This window comes from Anas platyrhynchos, chromosome 8 (assembly GCF_047663525.1).
Source record: "Anas platyrhynchos isolate ZD024472 breed Pekin duck chromosome 8, IASCAAS_PekinDuck_T2T, whole genome shotgun sequence".
Taxonomy (NCBI): domain Eukaryota; kingdom Metazoa; phylum Chordata; class Aves; order Anseriformes; family Anatidae; genus Anas; species Anas platyrhynchos.
In genome coordinates, this window is record NC_092594.1 from 11,385,082 (window position 1) to 11,405,451 (window position 20,370).

General features: G+C 36.3%; 1 protein-coding gene across 5 annotated transcripts in view; it reads right to left on the reverse strand.

The window, feature by feature from the left end:
• Positions 1-20,370, reverse strand: part of COL11A1 (collagen type XI alpha 1 chain) — a 142,749-nt gene that overhangs the window by 94,282 nt on the left and 28,097 nt on the right. For 2 of the 5 annotated variants that reach the window (XM_072042150.1, XM_072042147.1), the window contains exons 5-7: positions 14,869-14,997; positions 442-558; positions 24-170 (exon numbers count right to left, since the gene is read on the reverse strand). In XM_072042150.1, coding sequence (XP_071898251.1) covers positions 24-170; positions 442-558; positions 14,869-14,997 — 393 coding nt within the window. The remainder of the gene's footprint in view (positions 1-23; positions 171-441; positions 559-14,868; positions 14,998-20,370) is intronic. The other 3 variants (XM_072042149.1, XM_072042151.1, XM_072042148.1) reach the window with 2 other exon arrangements.

Genomic DNA, 20,370 nt, shown 5'->3' on the forward strand with positions numbered 1-20,370 from the left:
GATTATTTCTTTGCTACCTTTACCCCTAGTTTGTCTTTTGTTGCTGCTTGATAACTTTTCTTCTTCTTGGTTGCATAGTTTTCAGATTTTTTTGTTGTGGCCTTTTGGGGTTTGTCCTTTGAGCTAGCGGCCACTGTCCTCTTCTTCTTTTTGACCGTGGCTTTCTTTTTCTGCAAACGTTATGAAAGATGGAATGGCAAAACATAAATAAAATGAAAGGAAAATGGAGAAAGTACGAATGAAAGAAGGGTAAGTAAACATGAGATGAATGCTGTCGGCTGTGATGCCTTCCATCGCTAGGTGAAAGCAAGTGTTACTGCTACAGAGTAAAGAAATGAGTGAAAGGAAAACATTAAGCTTATATACAGAAGACACAAATTGACAAACCACATGGTAGGGGACAGCTGGACACCACACAACAAACAGATCAGATTTTGTTACCTCTGTTTGTGCTACTGTCTCTTCAAAAAGTGGGGGTCCCTCTGTTACAGAGTCAGTTTCTTTATAATCTGCATCCCCATACTCATAGTCATATTCGATAAAATCTTCTGGCGTGTACTACATAGCAAATGGAAAAATATCAGGCATTCCCATGTTAGTGTTAGCAAACTAGATTAGCAATACCGGAAAGCATCTTAACCTTTACCTAGAAGTAAAGCTTAAGGTAATTAAAGTAGCATGAACAATTCAATATAGTTGGGGGGAAAAATACAATTCCATATTTCTTTCAAAGCACAATAGAAAAATAATAAAAAAGCAAGTAGTAGTGCCAGGAAAAAAAATATAAAAATCCTCTTTTATTGGACTGCATAGAAGAATCAGCTATAATTTGGATTATTAGGAGCTCCAACTGACCCTTGAGAAATAATATATTTATTTAATCTTTTAGGTGCAAATGTGTCTTTACCAATATTCTTTTACCTGTGTTTTTTTCATGTGACCAGAAGAGCTGAAGAGATGCCAATATCTGACATTAATAGGGCAAAGAATTTCAGATTCAGGGAAGAGGCCACAACTCAGAAATAACCATGGCTATCCTTGTGTCTGCCGGAGAGTTCCCCAAACCAGGACAGCTCCATTATAAACACTGCCTGAGCCAATATTTTAATGATACAATTTCATTTAAAGGTCACATCCTCAGCTGCCATAAATCACTCCATAGCTCATATATCTAAAATAACTAGTATCAGATGAAGATTTGCCCACAAAACTTTTACACGAGAAAATATGCTAAAAATTGGCTTGTGTAATGTTATGAACGCAAGCTAGAGCCAGGAACTCCTGAGCTATAATCTTGGCTCTGTCATGAAGATACTGGTCTAGGTAAGGTGTACCAAGTGCTACTCAAAGGGCATATTTAAACTTTCTTACCATGTCCATCATGCTTGAAGATATAGGGACTGAATGGTCTTGTAAATAAAAGCAGTCTCATGGCTGCTACCAATTCTCTTTCTGTAAGCCAAAGGAAGGTGGAATTGTGGCCAGAATCTCACCAACTTAATGCTTTCCCTTGTTTAGAATCCTAGAAGTATTCTAATAATGTGCACCATGAAAGCCACTTCTAGCTTTTAATCTCTTCTCTCCTACTATAAATCAGCATCATTGCCTGTACAATTAAGACAATATCTATTTCTTCCATTGGATTTCCAAGAGGATTACATTTCTAAAAAGACTGTGATGATTTATGGAAGCCATAAATGTTATCATCTTTAAGAGAGATTGACATTTTAGAAGAAATTATAAAGAGGATTAAAACAGATATCCATATTCCAGAATACATTCTATCGTGTTACCAAATGACTGGCTTAACTGATTTCTCTGGCAAAGGCTTTTGATACAATTCTTGCACTTATACTTGAATACATATTGAACAGAAAATATGGAGAAGTTAATTTCCTCAGGAATTATGGTAGTAACATCGGAAGTCCTTAAACATATAGAAGTCCATTTAAACAGGTTTCTGTTACTACACTCCTGTGACTCCTCATAGTATTAGTATTGTTTGTTGTTGTGTTGTTTTTTTTTTTTCATTACATATATTTCTTGTATTTACAGTCAGCTTTTCTTAAGAAGATAGTTTTTTTTGTTGTTGTTGTTTTTGTTTTGTTTTAAAGTTAGATGATTCTTATTTGATTGTCCTCTTGATTATTCTACACCTGCACACATGTAGGTTAGTCATGAGATTTGAGAAATATAGAGAAGGAATTTGACATACTTTTGGTAGTTGTCCAAAGCTATATCACATATATATGAGAACTTCAAAATATATTTAAATAATAAAGCATGACTATTTTAAGTGTAGAATTGTAGTGGGTTTATGTGGCAAGGTTTTGGTAGCAGGGGGCCATAGGGGTGGTTTCTGTGAGAAGGATCTAGAAGCTGCCCCATGTTTGGTAAGGGCTGTTTTCCAGAGCTGAGCCAATAAGCGATGTTATTTTGTGCCTCTGTGAGAGCATATTTAAGACACGGAAAAAAACACTGTGCCACACAGCAGCTGGGAGAATGAGAGGAGTGAGGAACAGCCTTGCAGGCGCCAAGGTCAGTGCAGAAGGAGGGGGAGAGGTGCTCCAGGCGCTGGAGCAGAAGTCCCCTGCGGCCTGTGGTGAGGCCCATGGTGAAGCAGGATGTCCCCCTGCAGCCCATGGAGTACCACGGTGGAGCAGGGTTCCATGCTGCAGCTTGTGGAGGAGAGCACGGTGGAGCAGGTGGCCCTGCACTGACGGAGGCTGCCAAAGACCCCTGCCAGAGCAGAATCCTGGCTGGACCTGTAGCCCATGGAGAGGAGACCACGCAGGAGCAGGTGACCTGGCAGGAGCTGCTGCCCATGGGGGAGCCAGGTTGGAGCAGTTTTATCCTGAGGGATGGACCCCGTGGTACGGACCCATATCTGGAGCAGTTCTGGAAGAACTGCTGCCTGTGGGAAGCCCACGCCAGATCAGTTTATCAAGGGCTGTATCCCGTAGGTGGGACCCCACAGCACAGGGTATGAGAGTGACCGAGAAGGAGCGGCAAAGAAGTGCTGTAGACTGACCATAACCCCCATTCCCCCACGCCGCTCGGGGGGAGGAGGTGGAAGAGAGTGGATGGGGGGGAAGGTGCTTTTGGTTTCTTTCCTTTGTTTCTCACTTCTCTAGCTTGTTAGGAATAAGCAATAAATTTTACTGTCTCCTTATGCCAAGTCTGTTTTGCCTGTTACAATAATTACTACGTGATCTTCTTGTCCTTATCTCAACCTTTGAGCCCTTTTCATCATATTTTCTCCCTGTTCCTCTTTGAGGAGGGGGAGTGAGAGAGCGGCGGCTTTGGTGGAGCTCGGTTGCCCACTCGAGCGGAACCACAACAAGAATATCCTCTCTCTGTAAAGTACGTTTGCATTTTATATCCACCTCATATATAATTTAAACAATGCTTTGATTTAAACAGTGGTATCATTGGCATTACAGAAATAAATTGATTCTATTTATACTTTTCAAAAGCAGCAGCATTTTAAACTTACACCTGGTACATAATATGTGATTATTCTCTCCCTATTCAGTAAACTAAGACTCCATCCTAAGAGCAGTGAAGTCAATGAATCGTTTTGACTGGTGAATGATATTAACCAGAGGCCTCATGGGCAGTGATACAAGACCAGTATCTTGTATCAGTGATGATACAAGATCCGAATGTGCAAATGTATAAAAACATATTTTCTGACTTGTGCAGTTCTGGAAATGCAACTCAGTACAGCTTGTTTCTAATGAAGTATTCCAATGACATCCAGAAAACAAAACATAGTGAAAAGTTTCTAGGATCATAAGTGGCAAGAGAAAGTAAGTAAGGAAATAAACACGTGAATAAAAATAGGCTTTTTGAAATAGTTATGGAATAGCTTTGAAACTGATGTATTTGTCTGGAAATAATTAAAAAAGTGTGAAAATGCATAAAACCTGCTTTCCTTCTGTCAAGAAGGCTGTGCAAACTAGGTTGCATAACCTAGGAGATAAAACAATCTGTAGTGGAATATAACTCTTCATATTCAGTCATTCTGGCCTACTAGTAACAACCCTTTATGTAATTTTAAATGCTTCCTTAGCGAAACAACATGAATCTAACACTCTCCTATGTGATTTTTATTGGTACCAAAACAATAGACAATATGTGTGGTAAATATTATTCAATATCTTAAGGGGCAACCAGAGGAAGATTTTGGAGTGCGTTTCTGTTTCATTAGCAAGAATAAAATTTAAATATGCTGATTGGGCTTTGTTTTACTAACTGCTGGAAACATAGATTCCTTTTTAGTAAGCATTGTAGAACTATTCTGAAACCAGAAGCAGTCATTTGAACATTTATTTTGAACAATTAGCAATTCAAATATAACTCTGTGTTGCTCAACTGATTTTCAAATCTCAGTAGTATTGCTTCGCTCAAGGTAAGCTGAATGGCTGTGCTGAAATGTGCCAACTAAGCAGCTAATAAAATTACAACAGTGAGTTACAAAAAGTTCTTCAGAGGCCATAAACTAAACAGAAATGTTGACTGGAAAGAAAAAAAAAAAAAAAAAAAAGGAAAAATATCTGTGCCAAGTATGTTAGTTTTAAAAAAGAAAGTGGTGACTAAATTGATATTTATGCTATAATCTGCCAGAGGCATAGTTTGGAAAGCCAGACATTTATGAATGAGAGCTAGAAAATGCTCATACTAAAGCACGAGTGTGTGGAGAGATTTACTGCATCATGCATAATCACATAGAAAATATTTTACTTTGGAGGACTGTGCTTTACTCATTTCTATTAATGAAAATGAAACTTTTGTGATATATGAAAAATACTATCACAAATACAGTGGTACATTTGGGTTGCGACTCTATGCAGGCACACAGACAAAAAGAACAGGAATGGATGGGGAATGCCAGTTTCCATGCTGGAACTTGAGTACTGCCAAGTGAGTGAAGATCTCCATGAACTTTTTTTCTTTTCTCTCTCTCTCTCTTTTTTTTTTTTTTTTTTTTTTTTTTTTTTATTGGAGGGGTATTATGGAGAGATACGGTTGTACTGCTGATCATAGAAAGTACATTTGAAAATGCAACAGAAAGCATCTAGAAATAATGAATGTAAATGGAAAAGTATCCTCTGCGGGTTTCTAAATTTAGTCAAGACTACTAACTCCAGCAAGAAATCAATGTAGGGAATGAAAACAAGTATGATAGAGATGAAAAACGTCATGGAAGACAGTATAGTTCTGTTAGCTATATAACAAAAGAAGATACTACTGGCCAGGAATGTAGCTAGAAAATCAAGAAACTGGAATACGATCTAAAGGGACATTCAGACTGTGGAACATTCTGATAATCCTCATATGGGTTCAAGCATTACCAAGTGAAAAATATACCTACCACAGCTGTGCAGGTATATTTTGATTGATTACTTCAATCCTGCTCGAGTTGAGCTTTGTCTATGACAATTTACCTATACTGCGACATAACGGGATGGTTACAGAGAATTCTGAGAAAACAGAGATGAGATTCACCAAGTGCTTATAGTAATAGCAAAATATATACAATTTTATAAACTTTTCCAGTGATTTCTCATGAATATCAAAAAGATTAGCTGCATGGCATTTGCAATTAGGTTAGGACCTCTAATTGGACAATAGCTGGAACCTGGGGAGGGATTTCAGCTAAGAGGCATCAGGTAACACATACTTCAAACATAATGCAATTTTCTGTTGTTTTTCTTTCTTCTGTTGTAAGACCACCAATAGTTACAGAACAGACGTTCTTGTAATGAATATTGCATATGACTGTTTTCTTACAAATGAAAGGAAGAATAAAGCCTGCTGTTTCTTGATGGGACAAAATCTTTCCACCATGACCTCATGCTTTCTTAAGCAGAGTGATTATATTACACTACCAGATCACCATGCTATTCCAATTAAAGAGATGAACTGTTTTCTTCATCAGATGAATTTTAGAAGCAGATCATCAGTGTGCAAGGCCTATTTCAATGGTGGAATGGCTTAAATATTCTGAAGATAGCCTTATTTTGAAAATAGATTCTTCTGCTATCCATGCAGAAATTATGCTAAAATTCTTCTCCTCTGTTCCCAAGATGTTAAATTAGTTATTTTTACTTTGGCTTTTGAAATTACCAGGAACCAGCAATCTATATGCTAAATCAAAGTGTAATTAGCCTATTTTTTATTGCCTAAACACTATGTTAAATCATCTAGCTAACTAAATATGCAAAGATTACTTTGAAAGATTCTAGGCTAACGTTTTATAAAATGCAATAAAAGAAGGGATATAAGCAAAATGAGTGCTTCAAAAATCTTTTATAGTAGTATAAAGAAATAAATAGTAGCAGATGTCAATCCAAGGGCAGAAGGAAACTTAAAAGATTTGAAAGACAGCATTTTCTCTCACACAGTCTTAAAATTGTTCATAACAGTAATATAAACAAGGAGATAAAAGGAGGTAAGAACAAAATCTTCAACTTTCAAAGACAGGTCCTGTCAAAATAAGATGACACTTGAGGTTCTATATTATAAAAATTAATTAGTGAAAAAGTCTACGTTTCTATACAAAGAAAGACAATGTTAGGAAGATCACTATTTTTAACGCCTGCTAAGTTAGCTAACCACAGTTCTAAACATGATTGAAAATAAACATATTTTCCTATATCTTCATATTGTTCAGAAAACTAGTGGTTCTGATCAAACACCTGAAAGAAAGGACACTAAATTATCATGGTCTGAAAGGATGCCTGAAACCTTCAAGTTGGATGTATTTGGGGGCCATATGTATCTTTACTTTACCAAGTTAATTTCTTAAAGGCAAACATTTCATTTCTTCATGTAATCTGTTAGTTTGGGATAGATCCAAAATAAATGAAGGGGAGTTCTTTTGGAGAGCAATTTCTTCAGCAAAAATCAGACAGTATGATTTATGGGGTTGCAGAAGAATCTTCCAAGAGAAGATCTGAAAGCCTGATAACTGGGGCCACTGAAAATTAGACCTGATGACACTCTACAAAATGTAATATCCAACATCAAGGAAAATGAAGACTGACCTTGTCTTTCCCTGATCTAATTTCTGCAAGCTAGCCAAGCATATGTGATTGAATGAGAACTGAAATAAATATACTTCCATTTATAGTAGAAAGGGTTGTGAAAACAAGACAGCAGCCAGACTATTCATGAGGTATTTATAAGAGAAGCATAGGCACATAACTTCCTGAGGAAAAGTATTACTGACATTTTTTAATGTAATTTCATTTCCATATTTGATTCTTAAAATCTAATTATATGTTCAGCATGAGACAAATGCAATGATTACTGAAATAGCAATAATAATAATAATAAGCCTCAGTATAAAAAAACCAACAACAATCTCTAGGGAAAACAAACAAACAAACAGCAGAATAGAGCAAGAAGCTTAAATAAAAACAACACAGAAGGTTCTTTTCTCCCAAATACACTTTCACCAAACTTGCCAGTATCTTCATAAACCATGCAATGTATACGAATGGATACTACCAGTAGCTCCATAGTAATTCATGCCAACATTTCATTCAGACATTCAGTCAATATTGTTAACCATCAGATTTTGTTGTTGTAAAATTCTAAGATGGAAGGATAACAGTCTAGTGCAGAGAACTCATTTCTTGCTCATTTCCTCTGCCTACTTGTTTGCAGCTCTTTGTGCCTTTGCTTTCTTTACCTAAAAACCCTCCAAAATTTGCATGGTCAAAGGACTGTCACACTAGACTGAAATAATGCTAAATGCACTATTATGATTATATTCTAAAGTTCTCGGCCAATTTGTTTGTGGTTTAATTATCCCTATTCAAAAGCTATTTAACTGTACCCAAAAAATCTGAACTCCTTAGCTACTCTCTTTTGACAGAAGACTATAATATTCAACACTTAATGAATAGATTTCAGGATATAGTACGTTCCTCAGAAGATTTGGCAGCCTCAACCCTATTGTAAATCAAATACAATGACTTTGCTTGGAATTTCTGAGAACTGAGAGTTGTGCTCATCAAGTAATAATTTGGTTTGGTGCTTCCATTTGGGAAGTTCTCTCCCTTGCTGTATTCAAGTATGACTATTTTCTACACTCGGATACCCTTTCTTTTTCCTCCAGAAGCACAATTTTTTAAGTAACTACTAGACAACAATTTTTGGTGTAGAGGTAACAGCTGAGGTCATCATTCTGTACTTGAAAAGTTATGGAGATTCATACCTAGCTATCTGCAAGTAAGCTATACACTTATTTCAGTTAAAGCGTGTCTTCAAAGTGGAAATAAATGATAATAAAGAAAAAAATAAAGTGTGTGGATACAACTGTTAACCTATTTATTATTACTCTAGCACTTTCATGTTTTCAAATTCCAAACTGAATGACACTTAGGTCTGATGAAACGACATAAACACAGAGGAATAAAAGCATTCTGCAGATGAAAGTCACCCATGTGAATTTCTGTTCTAATGGCTGAGCCTAAACTGCTCACAGAAAACCCCACAGTCCTGGCAAACAGCCAAATTCAACAGATTTCTGCAGAGCCTATACACAAAAGGTAGTCAAAGCTTACCCAGTTAAATGGACCTTGTTTAGACATGTATCACAGCTACTTGAATCCAGAAAGCAGCTGATGCAATTAAAATGGAATGGGAGATACAGTATCCAGCTCCAACGCACAGTCCAAGGACCTTGAAGTCCTTAGATCACTCCTACCTAACCCCCACCATAGGACGGGAGAAATGACGGGAGAGAAGGCAGGAGGTTGACCTTAGGCAGGTATGAGTATAGCCTAGGGATCAGAATAGCACAGCTGAAAAAGCCTGTAGAGCAGGGTGGAATTTAAGATACGCCCTCCATTTGTAGGCTGGCTAGGTCAATGTCTTTGAGTTTGCTGGTTTTGTGAATCCCATTGTGAAATGGTTGATTCTTCCTCAACTTGATTTAGGATGACCCCAGCACTTAATTTAGGGATGAAGGGAACCCGCAAGTAAAAAGTAGGAATTGAAATATTCTCTGCTGCATGACCCAAATTGCATTTTAAATCTGATCCTAATGCGAAAAGAATATGCAAAAAGAAAAATTCAGTGCAGCATTTGAGATCATCAGTAAGGTCACTCTAATTCTAAATTAGCGTTCGATAAATCTACTTATGAAAACAGAGTCAACCTTTTAAGCTAATCCACTTGAGACAAACCCCAACTTGGTTTCAAATGCAACTATTATTAGGGCTACAAAGCTGGTGAAGGGCCTGGAACACCAGTCCTGTAAGGAGCGGCTGAGGGAACTGGGATTGTTTAACCTGGAGAAGAGGAGGCTCAGGGGAGACCTTATTGCTCTCTATAACTACCTGAAAATAATGTGTGGGGAGCTGGGGGGTCAGCCTCTTCTCACAGCTAACTAATGATATAACTAGAAGGAATGGCCTCAAGTTGTGCCAGGGGAGGTTCAGATTGAAAATTAGGAGACATTTCTTCTCAGTAAGAGTAGTCAGGTGCAGGAATGGGTTGCCTACTGAGGTGGTGAAGTCATCAGCCCTGGGAGTGTTCAAGGAATGGCTGAATGTGGTGCTTAGGAACATAGTCTAGCAGGTGATTGTGGTGGTAGGGTATGGCTGGATCAAATGATTTTGAAGGTCTTTTCCAACCTTAATGATTCTATTATACTCTTGATCATGCAATAATGTGAGCCTCAGGCTCATTTACTGTGTCAATTAATTCTACAGAATATTCTATTATAATCCATAAATACAATATGTTTCATTATTTTCCTCCATTTTATGGTTGACAGATTATTTTTAGTCTAGATGAAATATCTTAGCCCTTGCCCCCCACAGATGCATGATCAACTCTGCCAGCTGAGCTGGGAGGATGACATGGGATGAAAATGAGTACAGAGAAGGAAAGAATGCATTTAAGCCAGCACTGCTAGTGAAAGAAATGCTCACAAAACCACAACCTTTGGTATTTTAAATTTTCTTCTACATTTGGCTGTTTGCTCCTTTGCAGAAGCAAGTATTGCCTAAAGCAATGTTAATTACACTCAGTTAAACAAAGTACTTTTGTGGATCTTGCCTTTAAACCTACATCTTCTTAGCCAAAACCATCTTTCCAGCTGTTACTTTACTGGTTTAAAAATCATCCAGCTTTTTACAATAACTGCATTCTCAGGCTATGGACGTGCCAGGAGACTATAGTGATGTTTGATATCAAGAGAAATCCTCCTTAGCTTCTTAGGTGCAACTCTACAAAAGTGATTTATTATTTCATGGACAAAAGCCAACCACTTCCTTTGTGTTTTGTAGTCAATGCTAGAAACACAGTAATAAGCTCTGCAATCACATAATTTAACTCTTTTCTCTAAACCACATATCAGTTTCTTTTTCTGGTCGGCAATAATTCAAAGGCCCAGAGATGTAAAGCCAGAAGGGACTATTAGATCATCTTGACTAACTCCTTTATGTTTTCAGACTTCAATACTTCTCAGTTACCCTGTAACAGAGCCAACCGAAACTTAAATGACATTTCCTTAAACTTATCTTTCAAAAGGGCATCAATCTATCCTCAGTTTGAAGATACCTGGAGATACACCATGTTGGTCATTTGTTCTTTCATTGCTAAAAAGTTTAGTCAATCCTTTCCTATCCGAAAGGATCAGACTTTCCTTCTCTTTATTTTCCCTCCATTTGTCTGCAGTCCATATTTTCTTCTTGTGAAGGTTCTTTGCATATGCTGAGGAACCTGTCAAGTTTTTGTCATTACGTGGACTGGTCAATCGCACTGAGTTTTACAGTTCCCTAAATTTCAACAATTCTGTAGCTTTTATCAGAATCATTTCCATTTTTGCAATATTTGTTTTGGTGACTAAACACCAAGACGATCTGTGATGTTCCAGTAAAAGTTTTAATCAACGGCATAAAAGAAGAAACATTACATCTGAGTAAGACTGCCCAACTATTCTGTGATTCTGTGATCTGTATTCTCATTCCTTTGTTTACAAACCAAGATGTGCTGCCCTTTTATGCTACACTTTTGCTTTGAGTGCAAACTTTCCCAACTTGAATATCCAGTCTTCTGAGGGTACCATCCAATAGCTATTTTAAGGTTCTGCTGGCTAAAGCCAAAACTGACACTGAAAGCCACAATCCTTCCTAGTTTTTAGATTGGTATTCTCACTTCCTCCTGTCTATCAGAACAGTTTTTGTGAAAACATGGAAGATCAAACCAGGAAATCAGTCTAGCCAAACACTAAAATCTTCATGTTGGCTTTCATCGTGATTAGGATCCCAGTCTGGTAGACCATATATCTCCAAAATTGCTTTCACTGGTCAAGCAGGAGATGAAGCCCATAGGTGGGGACAATCAGCAGCATGCAAAAGGTGCTTTTGTGATCACATGAAAGCAGGCTGCATTGCACTGTGTGTTTATACAGTTCTCTAGATTTGCCCTACATTTCTTTGTTTTCTTCTATCTGTGTAACTTGGCCTTTAGTTGTATTATCATCACTATCTACCACTTTGCAATATCAAGAGTATGACAAATTTGAATAGCGTCTTACTTTTATACTGCTAGCACATCTCTTAAACTCCACTAAAAAGTTAACTCAGAGATGGTACTCTTATAGCAGTTTCTGAAATAAGGCAGCCAGATTTGGATCTGTTTGTCAAGTATTTTATCCTTATCATACAATGGCTTTTTTTTTTTAAACCAGACACTCCATATTGACAAATTAGAGGCTTTATGAAAGTCTAAGTCTACAAATTATATCAAGTATCACTATCAAACTTTTAATAGACCACTTGTAATTATATATCTTTTAATACATTTACACACATAATACATTTTAATACATTTTTGAATTAACCTTGCAATCAACTGTTCTAAAAAATAAAAAATAAAAAAATCAGCATTGCTCTCTTCTGTAATGTCTTCCATTACTTAAATAAGACATGCTTCATTTCTTATAGTCCACACAGAATCATAGCATGATTTGGGTTGTAAGGGACCTTAAAGATCATCTGATTCCAACCCGCCTGCCATAGGCAGGGACACTTCCCACCAGACCAGGTTGCTCACAGCCCCATGCAATCTGGCCTCCAACAATTCCACTGGTGGGGCATCCACAGCTTCTCTGGACATCTCAAAAAATGATGAAGTAGCCTACATTAATAAGCTGCTTTATTATCCTTTAGAAGAAAATTATGATATTTGGGGCAATTCAGTCTGTCAGTTAACCTATTTTACATTCACCACACCTCAAATATTGAGGATGTGATTACTTCAGATTACTATTATGCATGTCAAAAAAGATTCGTTGACTATGTTGACAATATTCATACATACTTATGTTATAAACTCACAGATAGCAAAAGAAAATTGTGTCTTCAGTTCAGAAAGCAAAGGGATTCAGCCACCACTCAGAACAATAAATGGAAACAAACAGAAATGGTGGTTCACCACTTAAAAAAAAAAAAAAAAACTTTTTTTTTTTTTAACTGACTTAAATATATTACATTACAAATTAAGACCTTTTATTTTTTTCCTCTTTTTATTTTTTTCCCCTCTGTAGGTGCCCCCAGAAACTATGTGTAACCACAGGGTAAAAAAAAAAAATATAGAAAAATTCATTAAAAACACTAACTCCAGGAACATTTTTGCAATTGCTGTTGAACTTAATAGTAAGATATTTCCTGACTTCAGTGGCTCCTTCATTGGGCTATAGATTAAGTCTATTCATGATGCTCAAGGAGAACTGTACCAATTGCTTTATGGTTCCCTTTCCCTGTTTGGTGCTCACAGACTGTTTTCAACAGATATCCGATATGTAACTAGGCATTCTATATGATATGCACATAATATGTGAATAAACATAGATTTTATAATTATATTAAGGCTTATTTTTCTTTTGATCTTCAAATGAGTGTTCTCTCAACTGATGCTAGTGTTAGACAGCTTCAATATATTTACATGTAAGCATAATATTTGACTGCAGGAGATTTAGCATCCTTTATGGTCCCTGCTCTATTTTATTCATGTTGTACATCCTTTAGAAACACTAAATTACAGTCTAATAATTCACCTGTATTCATTGTTAATAATTGAATTATTAACAATTTAATTATTCACAATTATTCATTCCTGTTTAATCAAAGGAATAGACTCTGAATCTACTGTCTGATCCCAACTGGTTTATGTGAATTCCAAGCCTTGTCCACGTGCATTACACTGAAGAACAGGAACCATTATTGCCATCAGTAGTAGTCAAAGAAAACAAGTACCTACAATATGTTTAAGATATGTTAACATCTACTTAGGATTTGATGTCAGTTTGAACATGACAGTACATCCCCACTTAGTTAATATATTTTAAGTATTAAGATATATTCCTGTTAAAGAAAGATAGCAAGGGATGATTTTAACAACCTTTCCCCAAAAAAGCAGTTTATTAGACTGACTCCTCTTTGGTCTCACTTCAAAATAGCAAAGCACTAGCCTATTCAAACCTTCCAGGTCTTCACACAGGAAACAGAAAAAGGATCTGAGTCCCAAGATGCATAGCAGCAAAGCCCAGAAGAGTTCCCAAGCAAAAATCTCAAATAACTTTAAAATTAAATGACAAGGAAAAAAAAAAAAAAAAGATTGTTATCTTTTGTTTTCTTCCCATAAAACACCACCAATGTGCTTTCAGCCTGATCTATTTTGGAACACAAAAGGAGGCACATGGAGATCTACATAGCCAGCCACACAGACAGAAGGTTTAAATAGCACTCACAGACAGAAAAGACTTCATGTACCATAATGTAATGTGAAGGCCTCTGCCAATGTGTAATTGACACATCTTGAACTGCACCTCAAGTGCAATGAATGTGGGAGTCCCTTTAAACTACATGTAAGTTCTGGGCCACGTGGACATTTACAACTGATGACATGATTTTCAGTCAGATGGAATAAATAGTAACAGCAAATAAATACATTTAGGAAAAGTTCTGTCTCAAAATTGGCTCAAAGCAGTCATCTGAGAACGATTCAACAAGTTTTTAATACTGATCTCCTGAGCAATCAGTAACAACAACCCATCAGATCACACACAGTTAGTTGAGTGCATACCAACTATCCAGAGCCAAGTTCAATTAAGACTAGCTACCTTTTGCAAAAGCTTTCCTCTTCGCAGCAGAAGTACGAGAACAATATTATTACAAGTATATGGAAAATGTATGACCTTATGCATGAGAGGTCTAATCTAAGGGACTGTCTTGCTGTTAGTAAATTACTTAGTTTATGGTTGTGAGACCTGTCTACAGTGACAAATATTTTCTGTGAACATTTTTCATTGCCTGAGGTAAAAAAAATCAGATTCTATTTCATCCCTGTTGACATTTACCTGCTACCACCAGTGGAGCTAGCCAAAATAATTGTGTGTACTTGCATTTATGTACTGGTCACAGCTCATTAGAATACACGACAATTCTAGCAGAAATATTTCACAGTTCCAGAATACTCATATAACCCATATCTTTCAACTGTGGTATTTGAGGGTTTTCACTCATCACCAGCGAAATCCCAACAGTACACAGGGGGAACAAATAGGTACAACTTGGCAAATGTGTATTGTTATCCTCTTTAAAGAATCACAGTTCAACTCCGTTGAGCAAACTGGTTATTCAAATACCAATGTGATAAGTTCCTTCAAACGCTCGACATAAATGAGTGCATAGCAAAAACTAATGTACTCCTGCAACCTTCCTTCCTCATGTCTGGAACAATGCATGCCATTTAGCTGTAATTAAATGCTCCCTGGGTAACGTGTATCCAGCACAACCACTAATGTGCAATAAATCTCGTAATACATGACTGATTACTCACCTCATCAACTTGAGGATCTTGAGCCTGAGCAGCATTGGGCACCGGGGAATCACAGTCTGGGCTATAATGCTCACAATAGTCATATGCAGCTCTGGGGTCAGCTATAATCAACAGCTGCTGGATCTCACCCTGCAGGAAAGCATATACAGATTAAATTAAAAAATAAAAATAAATAAAAAACAACAAAGGTTGTCTACAGTTCATCAGAAGACTTTTCATTTAGAAAACAAAACTAGGTGCATTATACATTTATTAAATATTATATTAACATTTGTGTTTATATGCAACTTATCTACTTAATTTTTTCAACTGTTCTGAATGACATCCTAATTATAGTTAACAGGACTAAGTGTAAAATTCTGGCTGAACATGCTGTCCGGCTTGGAAAGGAGAGGGTGGAAGGTGTAACTCCTGCTCCATCATTTTCATGCTGTTTGTTTACTTCTTCACTGGGAACCAGTCTAAATTCCTAAGATTTAATTCAGGGCACTTCCTACTACCAGCATGCAGCTCAGCATGCAAGTGATCAACAGTATAATTCTGAGAGTTTCCATCACATCTGAACTCTAAAAAATGAGGGGAAATAAAATAAAAAAGGCTGTACCAGACACACAGTTCTTGGAATAAAAAGTAAAGAGGTAAGCACTGTGTAAATACACAATATATAGTTTGTTGAAAAAAAAAAATATAGCTAACAAATGTTATTTTCATCTCTATGCCCATATATCATGTGTAAAAAAAACATCATACTAAAGAGACCCACTATTCTGGATAATAAAAATGGCTTTGCTGAGGTCCCCTACAGTGGCCTTGTATGTTTTTTTTATGTTTATCATTTTCCACAGAAAGCTGTCTGGTATTCAGTGTATTTCTTAACATAGTGGTACCATTTAAACAGTGTTAGGTAAATTCCTGCCAAGATTTCCACTATAAATTTCCTCATTCAGGAGCTTCAAATGCTGTCATAAAAATAAGGTTGTTGAAAATTGGCACATGTTCTAGGTCAAAACACATTAACTTCAATCTCCCACTGTATTTCCCCATAAGGAAGGGGGTGTGTGTTAAGCTTTTATATACTTCTAATGTAATTTAATTTTCTTTTTAGCAAGAAGAGGGTAAAGGAATAACTTTGTTAGTACACTTCTGCATGTTCTTTCTGTATGGAGAAAACATCATAACTGGTGGAAATGTAGAACTAGAGAAATTCAAAATTACCTCAGTATTTCCAAAATCACTTTAAACCTCTCAGAATAGCACCCTTTAACAAATTATCAAAACTGGAGAATATCTTAAAATAGAAAAGCATAGTTTGGAATGCTCCTTCCTTTCAAAAAGAGAAATGACAGAAACAAGCATAGAAAACCCTAATTGAAAAAAAAAAAAAAAAATCAAAACTCTCTCCTATTTTCCTAGTTCTATATTTTACTATCTTAACATAAAATATGAAATACTTAATTTCTTAGCATATAATGGCTATACATTACAAATCTGTTTGCTATAACACTCTCAACTCATTTTACTTTACATAGTTAAGTGTTTCTCAGATTAATATCTGTTCCCATATCAGTGGTGCTGGGCTGTCTCTTTAATTTCATCTCTGCTCATTAATGCTTCCTTAGTTGGACACCTTCCTACAAGACCTGCTGTACGTACAGAGAAATTTCCCTGTTGATTCTTTATACAAATCCCTCAGGAGTACAGCTGAATGCTTTGAGACATCCCATAGTCAGTCAGTCTGGGCTATGTAATCCCTTTCTCTACCACTGAGTGATTCAAAATGCTCTGCCCTTCCTCTTTCACCCAGCCAAATTAAAACTACATGAAGTAGAGGAATAAGATATAAAGAACTAGCAACCAAAAGACAGAAGAGGTAACTCTTTTTGACCAACCACTACCGAAGGATACGTGGAGCCCCCTATCTGTTGAGCTCAGGTCCTTGTCTTGCTGTATGCCCCTGAACATACGCAGCTTTCTAAGTTGCCCATACAGACCAGTGTACAGTACACAGTGTGCCAGCTAACGTAAGTAATGCAGAAACTGCTCCTGACACTGATGTCTGTTTAGTACAATATGCTAAGAGAACCCAGTCAGGGGAAGATAGCCAGTATTTTGTTGGAGCTTGCTTTGTGCTGATCTTGAATGCCATGGAATTTTGGCACTGGCTTTTGTTGGATTGTGTGCTTGCAAGAAGCACTCAGCATGCTGTTACCACTTGGCTTAGATGTCCCTAATTGCTTAAAGCTGTTCCTGATCCATTGACTGTACTTCCCAGCCCCGCCTGTCTGCCTGTCATGGGTCCACATAGAGGGAGGCCCTCAGAAGTCTCGCATATTATACATGAAATGCTACTGGCTATTCATGTGTGATAAGTTAACTAAGGAACTGATTGATTTTATATTTGGCATCTCAAATGCTAATTTTCCTCTTTTTCTTTCAAGATCTATAAAAGCACTGTTTTTCAGTTGTGGGTTTTTGTTTTTTTTTTGGCCTGTTTTCAATTTTGTCTTTGCTAATTACATAGCTTTTTTGAGTATTTGTATGTGATGCATTGACAATGCAGATTCACTAGTCAGTGAAGAGCTTTCCTTTCAGATCAAATCAGTCATCTCAGCACACAGAGTTCCACATAAATTATTGTGGATTTCACTATTGTGACTTAGTCATCAGGTAGTCACAGGTATTTGTCTGACAAATCTACACTTTTTTTTTTTTTTTGAGAAATTTTCACAGAATTACATCAGTCACAAATATATTCTTTGATTTTAACCTCTTGAAGTCTTGACTTTGTGAGGCTGAAATTGAATTGTAGAAAGCTCTTTGTGAAGAAATTACAAAGACTTAATATGGCTATACTTTAAGACCTGGAGTCATGAATTAGGCACTTAATGCCTGCACAAGCCCCAAAAACTTTAAGTGAAAATATGAATAAATGAAGTCATGGGTTAATAAAAATTTGAATAATTAACCTCTAAATTAACAGTGAGGTACCTAAACACATATGCATATGGGCATAATATTACTCTTTTATAAAACTTATGTGATGTAAGGAATTCTCACACAAATTATGAGAGACAGAGGGAAAACAGATGAGGAAGGAGATAGGAAAAAGGGGTAAGATTCACAAATACATTTGAGCATCCTTAAAGCAACTAGCAGTACTCTGAAAAATGTATACAGAAAAGAAAAAAAAAAAGCATAAAAAGGCAACTGTCTGTATAGAATAGTTCCATTTCCTTCCCTATGAAATTGTCATGACTACCTTTGTTGGTGTAGCCTGCTCAAGCAATTTCATAAGCTTCCTCATCATGGATTATTCCCAGAAAAGGAAAGCTGAGGTTCTAACGAGACAAATAAGCCTGAAAGCATATATACTAGAAAAAAAAAGTTAACCAATTCCAGTGAATTCAGTTGAGTTATTTTTTTTCTCTTTAGTAGAAGTTTCATTTATTTTACCATAAAATTAAGGGTAAGATGCAAAATAAAGTAATGCAGTAAACAAAGTTTCATAATCCTTCTTGTTCTCCACCAAATTTTAGCAAATCCAAGCAAAATACATTGAAATAAAGGAAGTTAATTTTCAAAACCAATAAAAGTTACTGATTCCTTTGTGGGGATATTATGTGATGTTCCCAGCAATGGGAACGGCTGGACACAAAAGCAGGGAAAGAATTAGAAATCCCTGATGTACGAGAAAAAGAGAGGGCAGAGTAGTAAGAGGAGACGTGTCAGGAGATGGGCTTGTTCCTAACGTCACAACTAATTCTGGATTACAATCTGTTATCTACAAATATGAAAAGATCTACAGATGATGTATAGTGCATTTTACAAGTCAACTGTTTGCTGACACTATTGAGTCAGTCTTCCAGGAGGACTAGACGTCAGTGAAAGTAAAAGGCTGGGATAGAGAACTTCTGGTGAGGCATCAGACAAATACACAGCCACTTTTTCATCTTACTGTTTCTAACAATGTGCATTGTTTAATTTGTCTGGAAAAGTGCTGACAGCCTATTTAGAAGAAAAATGTGTTTCCTTACAACAATTTTTATCCTGGATAACAATTATTATAATGGTTTTTAAGCATTGTTTATTGGATATTTAACGTTACTTGCATATTGGAAATAAGAAAGTTGAGTTCTAGATCTCTGCCTAAATTGCCCACAGGTAAAAGGAAACATTCAGCAATGTAGTTAAGTCTACCTAACATTAAATGTAGAAGTACCTCTTTTAACTAAAATGGGTCAAATTGGAGATTTAACATTCAGTTTGGATCGTAAATACTTAATTGAAATAGACACAAAGCTGGTGTCAAATACAATACAAAACTCACAAATTCAATGTGTAATTGAGTAATCTATCCCAATATGGTACAGAAATGGTTTAAAACTATGCATGTTTTAGCATTTTGGGGATGTGCACATAATTAAAATCACGGTCTTTTGAACCAGTCTCAGTCTCATGGTTATATGGAATAATCTTCCTGAGAATCATAAAATAATGTACCCATCAGTTACACCTAGTATGCAAACACAATACAGAGAGATTACTTTTGTGGCATTACTCCAAAAGGTACTGCATCAAGTAAGCTGCTCTTTGCAGAGTGCTCCAAGACTGTTAAAAGGATTTGATTAGATCTGAGGAAACTTTCGCTACTTTAGAGTGTCTTTTTGGCATGCCAAAGCAAATGTGAAGAACAAGACTTCAGGGCTTCAAGGGTGGGAGAATATGCTCAAATTTGTTGAATGTTCCTATTGGAGCATTTGCACACTCACTCTAATTTTTCTACAACAAGGAACAGCTCAGCTATGAATAAGTATGTGGTTAATTCAGCTGTTGAAAATTCATCTGTGAATGTCAGACATTCCACAGTGACATCACAGAATAAGAGTTTCTGTACAGGTATTTCCAGGTTTGGTAGAAAAAACACACCTCACTGAGTAGTTAATGAACTGGGTGAGCTATCTACACTGAAAACACTCTCCTAATATCAAACACTTCAGAACACAAAAAAAAAAGACAATTTGTCTAATAAAAATTGAAATTGAGACAATTTGCAGGAAAGCAATAGATTGCCATGTTCTCTTCCCAATTTTACAGATTAAATTTCTCTCGTAATTATTGCTTTGGTTAGCCTCATGATAGTTATCCCTATATTTGATTCTACCTTTTCAGAACTTTTGTTAGATGCCACAGAAATGTTAGAATAAAGAAAATTATAAAGAAAATTGACAATTAGATACAGTGTCTGACTCTCAATGCTGTAAATCATTGAGGGTCTCAGTCGTAAGGAATGTTATTATATCATTATAAGCAATAAATGTTAATGGCTCCTTATTATCTTAATTATGACTTAATAAATCTTATCTTTATTACATATTTTATTGAAGCATTAAAGAAAATTCTCTTTTCCTCTTAACTATATAATATTACTAATACTTTCTAAATATGGTATATTAGAGAAGTACAACCATAATGTAGTCCATTTATAGTCTCTTTATCAACTAA